The 9,937-nt window shown below is 42.3% G+C and overlaps 1 protein-coding gene across 22 annotated transcripts in view; it reads right to left on the bottom strand.

Moving 5' to 3' along the window:
* Positions 1-5,995, bottom strand: part of PLEKHA5 (pleckstrin homology domain containing A5) — a 214,046-nt gene extending 208,051 nt beyond the window's left edge. For 2 of the 22 annotated variants that reach the window (XM_036297408.1, XM_036297406.1), the window contains exons 1-3: positions 5,744-5,958; positions 5,518-5,597; positions 3,197-3,254 (exon numbers count right to left, since the gene is read on the bottom strand). In XM_036297408.1, the coding sequence (XP_036153301.1) occupies positions 3,197-3,254; positions 5,518-5,597; positions 5,744-5,835 (230 nt within the window). In that variant the 5' untranslated portion in view covers positions 5,836-5,958. Of the gene's footprint in view, positions 1-1,963; positions 2,094-3,196; positions 3,255-5,517; positions 5,598-5,743 lie in introns of those variants that run through there. The other 20 variants (XM_036297412.1, XM_036297409.1, XM_036297413.1 and 17 more) reach the window with 14 other exon arrangements.
* Between the last annotated feature and the right edge of the window lie 3,942 nt (positions 5,996-9,937).

Raw genomic sequence — 9,937 nt, forward strand, 5'->3', positions numbered from 1 at the left:
CAAAGTACAAACTGCAGCAACCGAAAGCAAGCCCACACAGCTCTGCCACTACAGCCTTCATACTTATCTGTGGTTGTCTATAAAAGGTTAAAGAGAGAGGCTAAAATAGTTAAGCAAGATAGGAAAGCTAAGTAGCTTTCCCAGTTTCCCAAAGCGTCTCTTCTTGGTACTGAGAGTTCATTATTTTGTAGATTATTGTAAATTTCCAGAATAGTATAAAATTCAAAGAAACTTAAAAATGGAATAGAATTTATTTTTTAAAACTATTTTCTTTCTTTTTAAAAATATATTTTTATTGATTTCAGAGAGGAAGGGAGAGAGCGATAGAAACATCAATGATGAGAGAGAATCACACTGGGGATCGAGCCAGCCACCCGGGCACGTGCCCTGACTGCGAATCGAACCGTGACCTCCTGGTTCATAGGTCAACAACCACTGAGCCACGCCAGTCGGGCAAAATGGAATAGAATTCAGAGGTTGCCTTTTTCAGCCAGCCCAATATAAAGATGTGAAGACAGATGGGTGGGGGGTGGTAGGAGAGGGTGAATGGGGGATTTAAAAATAAAAAAAACAGTTGTGAAGACAACTCCAAAGTGATTGAGAGGTTTAAGACAGCTGCCCAGCTCTTCTGCCTCTTCCCAGCCCGGGTGCCTTACCACACACATTGATCCAACAGTCAATACCAAACTATTATCCAAAGATAATTCTTTTTGGCAATCTGCCATTTTGAGCAATAGCCAACATATGTTCAAGAGAGAAAAAATTTGAGAGTTAAATGTTCCTCTAGTTCTCTAGCTCTCCCTTCTTGCTAAGGGAGCCTCCCTGGAACACGTGATTAGGAATTAGCAAGAGGTGGATGGATCTGTTTTCGGCCAATCTTCCCTCTTCCCCTGTGAACAAAATCCACTCTGCTTACTGTATCACCTCTTTTTCTTATAATCTGATCAATTTCCTTTCTTCATCTAAGAACCAACTTAGAGAAATGACATTCACCAACATTAATCACTTTCCTACTTCAGATTCCTATCCTTTCTTCTACTCAGAACATTCTAAATATAGTTCATGTTCCTGCTGTTCCTCATCTTGCTATCTTGCAGACTCTAAGTTCCAAAGGCATGTTTCTGTTATTCTATTACATGGTGTGACAATGAACATAGTAATTCTTCCTACTACTTTCATGATTAAAATGAGATTCAGACGTCGTAATATATGTGAAAGCGCTTTGTAAACTGTAAGCTTTAAGATAAAAGCAGTGCCATCGTATTAGAATGGTAAAGCATCCCTAATTGGTCATAACAACACAAGTAAAAAAGTTTCTAGGAAATTACAGCCAACATTAGGAATACAACTAATCTTAAATTAGTCTTCTGATATAACCCAGAAAGGAAAAATCTACATACCACTCAACAAATCATAAATTTTATGTAAAGTAAGTTTAATGAGTGATATGTTTCTGTAATATGCTCAATTTCAGAACAAATTACTTTATAACCTAAATTATTTACTGTCACTATTAGACACAATTATCGGATGTCTCTTAATACCAGATGATTAAAACCAACTAGTCTTAAAAGGTCCTCAGAGTTCAAGTAAAATTACAGCTTCCTTAATACTGCCCCTCATTCTCCTGAGAAACTTACTTAGGCATGACACTCAAAAGAAAATTCTTAAGTCAACATAAAAGAAAGTCTAATCAAAGCGGCTAGTGAAACAAAATTCAGTCTCTTAAACAGCTTAGTTCTAAAGTAAAACATACAGAGTAACATGGTGTACTCTCAAATAAACATTCATCTAAGAATGTACACAATCACAGAAATTAAAACATTGAGGATTGTTGTGTTACTCCTATTATTGTAAGACCAGTGAGGCTTATTTAGTTAAAAATGATATTGGGTAGAAATAAATGAACATCTTCAGAAGCATTAAGGAAAAAAAAAAAAAAGAAGCATCCCTTTTCATGCCAATAAACACTCACCTTAAATTAAGAGACAATAACCACTAGAAAAGGTACTTGATGACTCCGCACTTTACTCAGATCTTTAGTTTTTAGGCCATCTAAGAGTGTATCACACATCTCCAAATGAAAGATGTAACTGAAAAATATCCAGTAGTACCACATTTGTGCTTTCTCTATTTCTACGTCCAAAAGCAAGCATTCCTAATACCTATAAACATCCCTCGACATTTTTTATGAATATCATTCTAAAAAATGTTGAAGTCATACAAGCAATTATAATTTAATGTTAGTATGGCATGATCTTAAAAATGTCACTTAGTAAAATACCTTACAGGGACCGAGGAAATAAAAGTAACCTTAGCTAGGTATCTGTTATTATGAGTAAACTATTGGCATCTCAGCCAAATCTTATATTCTCTTTCAAGCTTTAGTTCCTTAGCATTAAGCGAAAAATTTAAAATGACAAAAAACATGCTAAACAAGTTTCTAATTTAAAATAAAGATGAAACCACCTTTATTTTCCCTTGGGGCATAAAAATTTTTCCTACGTAGTCTGACCTCAAGCATTGCATTTGTCTCTAAGTACTACCAAGTTAACTATGAATAGAAATTAGTTCAATAGTTCATGGAATTAGTTCAAAGGTCAAGACTGACTGGTCACCCCTCCTTTGCATGCTCCACTGAGCGCCTTTTATTCAATCACAAACATCAGTAACACATTTAGATCTATTTTATAAAACTCAGATATATTTAAATACTGAGGCAAATTACAAATAATGCTTAACAGATGTTTGTGAAATATTCAGTATTTATTTGTTTTTACTTTCAGCCCTGATATTACTCATCAAACTGTACCCTAGCTTTCCATCACTTCTGCTACTTCTTAACAGCACTGAACAAAAAACACATGAACAGAATTCACATAAAAAGAGGAAAAAAAGATAAAAGACAAAAATATTATAATACTATATCATCCAGGAATCAGAAAGACCAAAAATGTAATTGTGGCCATAAGTGATGTCATTTCCAAACCGATGAGTGCCCAGGCAAATAACATGCAACTAAGAGTGTCATCTTTTCTCTCAAAATTACACCACCATATGAAGGGGGGAAAGGCCATATCATACGATAAAATTTTAAGAAACATAATCCTACCTACACATACAACCAACTATTCAACTGAAGATTAATCACAACATTCAAATTACCAAGGAAAAAAACCATAATAAAAAAACTCACTTTATATAGTATCTTGCACCTTCAAAAGTATATGCTTCTTCCCAGCCAGTAGGCAAATCTAAAAAACATACATTTCACAATTAGTGTTACTTCAATAGAATAGCAAAATAAGTTTCAATCCATTTTAATTATTCATTTTCATGAACAGCTATTTGCATTTATTAAGCAGGTTCCTAACAAAAAAAAATTGTGTTAGGCTGGTAATAAAACACAGTAGATATAATATCATTTTTAGGAAAATGGCAATTCAAATCGAAAGCCATCAGAAAAGTATCACAATGTTAATAATCTCTCACAATATTAGAGATTATCTGATATGATCATATACTTTAATGATCAGAATGGAGAGGACCTTTGCTGACACCCAAAAACCAAATGAAGTAATCTTAGGTGAAATAACCATGAAGAGTTGGCAAAAAAACACAAACCAAAAAAACCCGTCCATAAAAGGTAACACCTGCTTCTTCTTAGGTGTACTGTGTCTATTTAAGGCCATTCCTTTCGGCTACATTAATGAATCCATCCAGGAAGTTTCACTGATGAGAAAGTACTTCCTAAACACCAAATGAGAGGAAAAAAATCTTGACATCACACACTTATACATGTGTGTTTCTATAGACTTGACTTTAAGAGAATTAAAGTTTCAAGTAATAAACCTGAATAATTCAGAGGAACCATGGTGACATTATTGCATAGTATTTATAAATGACTAGTGGCTTGGATTTAATCATAGTATCTCTGAAACAAAAAGCATTGATATGTGTACAAAAACCAGAGTCAAAGCAAAACAAAGCAAACCAGAAACGAAAAAGATCATGTTTCTAAAAAATTAATGTGAAATTATCTGAGAATGAAATTGTTCTGTGGTGTCAATGTTATCAAATCTATGCGGGTAAAATGGGATACACGTAACCAAAATAAGCAAGAAAAACAATTCCAAACTAAGTAACTTAAATACTATACAGTCTTCTAAAATAAACTTGTTACTATCCATAAGGCAAAGAGGCCAGCAAAATTGAAAAACGTATGCAAAACACTGAAAGGTATATTTAAGTCGAAGACTGCTCGGGGGAGTTACATATGATGGTATTATTAGTCAGAAATGCCTTAAAAATGTAATCTCATGTTTGCTACACTAACCTTCCCTTTCCTCCTCCACCTTTTTGCAAATTTAGAGACATTAGTCACTTTAGTGCACCCCGGATTTAAAAAGAAAAGGCAGGTTTGTTCAATATCCTTGGCAACTTGCGAGTCACAGAACCCCAGAGTTGGAGAGAAAGTGGTATCCTGGAAGACAGCTCTATAAAGAACTGCTGAAGCCGGCCTCACCTTCGACCCTAGCTGTTCTCAAGCCTCCCCAACCACCAGATTCAGAGGCAGGCCAGTCAGAGAACACATGTTACATTTCAAAGACAAACAAGTTTCACGAATGTAAACAAAGAATGACAAAAGAAAGCCAGACCAGCACTGAAGCTATAACCAGCCCTCTCCAGCTCAACTCACATGTTAGCATTCAAACAAGCTACCCAAGGCATCGGGGAGACCTGCTTCCCCGCCGATCCCCCTCTCATTAGGTCACAAATGCCCACCCATGGGACACCCCCTTGCACGCCCACCGCCTCCTGGCGGTCTGTGCAACCTCGGCGGCTGCTGCCGGGGACTTTGAATCTGGCTGGGCCGGCAACTGCGGCTGCAAACGCCTCCTCCCGTGGCAGGAGGGCAAGCGCCCAGCATTTCCTCAGCAGCTCTCGGTCAGGGAGGATCGCAGCACCCCCAGACTCCTCTCTGCCTCCTCAATCAGCTACCCACCCACAAAGCCCACCGAGGAAGAGGAGGAGGAGGAGGAGGAGGAAGCTGCGCGGCAGGAGGCAGCTCCCCCGAAGGAAGGAGAGGATGTGAATACATTATCCCGCGCACCAGAGGCAGGGTCCCGGGCTGCGGGGAGGGGAGTGGGAACGGACTTCCTAAAGGTGGAAAGGGGGCAGATCGAGAGGGGTGGGGGGTAGTGGAAGGATTCAGGAGCGGCTGCCGGAGGAAAACCTCAGGATTCCGGGGAGAGGGGAATCGGCCACGCCAGGGGCGTGGGGTTTGTCCAGGTTGGGATGGGGAGAGGGCGCAGGAAGAGGGCGCCGTCTCCAAGTGGTGATGAAAGGCTGCGGAAAAGAGGGGCGTCCAGAGACTCGAGAGAAGTCCGGCGGCGGGGCCGCCGCCTCCCGGGGACCGCGGCTCGGGGCAGGTTGCCGGGGGACGGGCGGCCGGCCTCTGCCGCCTCCTCCCGGCGGAGCCCAACTCCGCTCGGGCCGGGCCGGGCTGCGCGTTACCTGTGCTCTGCCGCCGGTGGCCGGTGACCACGGCCTCGCCGGTGACGGGGTGCAGCCAGGTGGTGCTCTTCGCCTCCTCGCTGCAGGGGTGAGAGAGGGGCAGAGACCGAGCGTGAGTGGGGGCGCGGGAGCCCCGAGGGGGCTGAAGCGGCGCAGACCCCGCTCGCTCTCCCCCTCGCCAGCCCCCCGCCCGCTCCGGGCCCCCGCGCCGCCCCCGGCTCTTTACTTGATGAAGAAGACTCGGCCGCCCCTGGTGATCCCGTACGTCCAGGACCGGGGCAGGGAGCAGACCCACTCCAGGTTCAGATCCGCCGCCATGTCTGATCCCCAGCCGCCGCCGCCGCCGCCTTCTCCTGCTGCCGCCGCGGGAGGAGGGAGCGAGCGAGGGAGCGCGGAGCGAGCGCGGCCGGAGCGCGCCTCCCCAGCCCGGCGCGCCCCCGCGCGCCCTACCCCCTCGGGCGGCGCCCGCCCTGCCGCCCGGGCTGGGTCCGGCCCGCGTCGCCGCCCCTCCGCATCCTCCGCGGCCGCCGGCCGGCCGCCCCGCCGCGCGCTCGGGGGATGGGCGAGCGGTGCCGCGCCCCGCGACCAGACCCCTCCCTCGCGCCCTCGGCGCTCCCGCCCCCCTCGCCCGAGCGCAGGTTCCGGGATCGATGGAGAAAAAACACACAAAAAACTCAAACCGCGCTCTGCACCCAGGGCTTTGCCCCAAGGCTTCCCAGTCCAGCGCGCAAGGGGAGGGGAGCGTAATCCCCGCGCTCCTGACGGCTCTCTTTTAAAACAACAAAAGCAGGGCATCTGGGCTTTGTTTTATAAGAGCCATTGGATAGCCAAGAGGTTTTTCTAATCTGTATGGATATATCTTTAAAATAGAAAGCTGTTTTTATTAAAGCACACGGAAGGCTTTTCCTGTTTGTGTTTTGTGCGCCAGATATCAAAGGTTTGACTAGTTACCAGATCGGTGAAATACAAGTGGATCCAGACTTGGCAAAACAAATTTTTCCTCTTCCTAGGCCCCTTGAATCATATAATGTCTTATAAAATAAACACTTGCCTTTTCCTCTTACAATAAAAATAAAAAGATTCACTGTTGTCAATCGGGATTTCTACTTTTCCTTATCTCCCCAAAATTACAATAATAGCTAATTTTACGGAGTCCTTGAGAGGGTGTACATTTTAAATCCCCATAACAACCCTATAGATTCTATCATAATCCCCATTTTCCGAATAGGAAAAAATGAGGTTTATAGAAACAGCAACTTGCCCAAGGTCATAGTTTAAGTGGCAAAGCCTGAATTCAGTATTTAAGCTCTAGTATTTCAAAAGTCTATTTGTACATTGCTATACTTATTTTCAAATCTTCTTTACCCCCTACCCCCTACCCCTTTTTTATGTTCTTTGAACAAGAGAAGGACAAATTTCACTGCAAATCAGATCTTCTCCCTTAATTTAGGAATACTTGCCTCTTCCTATTGTGTCTGGTCCTCTGCCACACTTGGAATTGCTTATGCATCTTTGCAGCAAGATGACTCATTCCAACAGGATCCACAGTTCAATAATAATAGTACTACTGTACTTGGTATTCTAATAGCACCTTTTTTTCTCACCAGTTTTGGGTGCCCCCAAAGCATTATCTCATTCAGCTTCCCTGTAGTTCAACGAGGCGAATAATCTTTTTCAATATTTAAGGAAACTAAGGCACAGAAAGGGTAAATAACCTTGGCCAAAGCCATATCCAGCAAGTCAGACGGGGCCTGGATGAGAATGCAGCTTTATGGACTTTTTCTCTCCTACTCTAACTCCCCAAGGTCATTCTGTCTTTGGTGAAAAGGAGTCTGCAATTACTGCTATAATTTTCCTGTCTATCTGCATACACAGGGAGAAAAAAAAAAAAAAAGGTCACTTTAATGTTTTCTCTTTTTGGTTCCTTTGCATTCCCCTCTTTCATTTCACTACTTATTACTTCTTGACATCTTATCTCCTAACCACTTTCTGGAAAAGAAAAAGACTTTAAAAAAAAAAAAAATCAATGAATAACTAGCAGGAACTGTTCCACATTACCATCAGTGGTCCCTAGCTAGAGCACAGCAAGAAAATCAAGAGCTATTGACTTTATATTGTGCTATCATTACAAATTTTAAAAATCGAAAGCAAATCTTTTTTTTTAAAAAAAATATATCTTTATTGATTTCACAGAGAAAGGGAGAGGGAGATAGAAAAATCAATGATGAGAGGGAATCGTTGATCGGCTGCCTCCTGCATGCCTCTCCGCCTGGGGATCAAGTCCACAACTTGGGCATATACCCTTGACCAGAATCAAACCTGGGACCCTTCAGTCCACAAGCTGATGCTCTATCCACTGAGCCAAACTGGTTAGGACTTTAGAAATGTTTTATCTCTTAGACCAGCTATAATGCTTGACTTTTTGACTGCATGTTGCTGAGAAGTCTTCAAGTTGACCATATGTTGTATGGGAATTCCTTTTAGCTGTGAATCTTTGAATTTTTAAGACTCATTAGTGCAAGGAATATTTCAAAAGGTGATATTCACTTAATAAAAGCATGGAACTTAAGAAACTGCATTTGCAGTGCTTAAATGGTAACCTAAAATCTTAAGTACAATTCTATATTAAGTCCCAAAATTTAGGAAAAGCAGTAAATAAAATACTTAGGGACTTTATATACAAGTACTCAATGAGGCATGCTTCTGGGTTGGGGAAATACTAGTCCTTGTGGCTTCCAGGAACTAATAAAAGTAGCTTCATGTATGAGAATGTCAGGCATTCTGGATAATTTTCACCCTTAATGAGTAAACTTGTTTTTTTCTTCAATTTTTTCTAAATGCCCTTTCTCTATAAACGTATTACTTTATCCTGGTCTGCTTTACCCTCCAGTTATGTGTGTCTCCATCACTGCAGAGGCTAGGGATCATGTCTTCCCCATTCCTGAATCCTCCTCAACCTTAAGTCAGTACTTGAATGATTATTGAATTTCATTTTCTTCCCATGCCTTAACCTCCCAACAGTTATTTCCAAATAACACATCCCATTTTTATCACCCCATACCTCTTCAATAACTGACTCAGACCTAAACCATCTCTAACCTCTGCTTTTTATTGCATTTTGTTCATATTTCCATCATACAGGACCCTTCAGTTTCTGGTATCATGATCTGCCTTTTTGAGGTGTATTATGACAATTGCAGCTTCTTTGAAAAAAAAGAAGAGGCTTAAAAACTACTGAAAATAAACACTAAAAATAAACATAAAAATAAACATCACTCTATTCATCTATAGAGGGCAGCCCTTGTTCTAAAAAGCTTCCAGTTCAAATATTACAGATAAATACACATGGTGACCAGAAAAACTCAAAAGAAAGTTTCTTAAAATATGAAAAAGGAAACAGAACTGGGTGACATCTAAGGAAACAGCAAATCAATGTCCCCCTTTTAAAGGGAATGAAAAGAGCATGAACTCTACAAAGTGGAAAAGGAGACTTTTAAGAGAAAAAAACCACTTCCCTTTCTATCAAGAAACATCTTAATTCATAAACATTAATGTTTATTAAAATCTATCAATGAAGTGTTGTGACTTTGATTAGGTTGTCTTGCCAAATATATTTGTGTTAACTTATATATTTTGTTACATTATCAGTTCACAAAATAAAGAAGAGCATAAACACACTTCCTTTATCTAGTCAACTGTAGAGTATTATCTATCTATATAAAAACCTAAGCAACCATCGCAACCGTACAGACAACCAACCAGGCTGCGTGGGGCAACCAGGACGGCAGGGGAGTTAGTGAGGGGCAACCAAATAACTGAGCAGCAGGCTGCATGGAGCGACTGGGCCAGCAGGGGAGGCAGTTGGGGGCAACCAGGCCAGCGGGCGGGGGGTGGGGGCCATTGAGGGCAATCAGGCTGGCAGGCAGAGGCAGTTAGGGGTGATCAGGCCAGTGGGGGGGGGGGGCAGTTAGGGGCGATCAGGCCAGCAGGCAGAGGTGGTTAGGGGTGATCAGGCAGGCAGGCAGGTGAGCGGTTAGGAGCCAGTGGTCCAGTATTGTGAGAGGGATGTCCGGTGTAGGCCCCATCGCAGTTGGACATCCCCCAAGGGGTCCCGGATTGGAGAGGGTGCAGGCTGGGCTGAGGGGACCCTCTCCCCACCACCATCCATGCATGAATTTTGTGCACAAGGCCTCTAGTATATCATGAAAAGGTATCAGAAAGGGCAAAGTAGAGGATCCAATTAGCTTAGTGGAAGTCTAGACAGAAGGGATGAAGCTTGAGAGTCTAAGACAGGGAAAACAATAATGTGTGGGAGTCAATTTATTAGGGATTTCTTTTTTTTTTCTGTTAAGGAATAAACTGACTAGCCCTGTTGGGTGTGACTTAGTTGTTTGGAGCATGTCCCATGCACTGGAAGGTT

The sequence above is a fragment of the Myotis myotis genome, unplaced genomic scaffold (assembly GCF_014108235.1).
Source record: "Myotis myotis isolate mMyoMyo1 unplaced genomic scaffold, mMyoMyo1.p scaffold_m19_p_3, whole genome shotgun sequence".
Classification (NCBI taxonomy): domain Eukaryota; kingdom Metazoa; phylum Chordata; class Mammalia; order Chiroptera; family Vespertilionidae; genus Myotis; species Myotis myotis.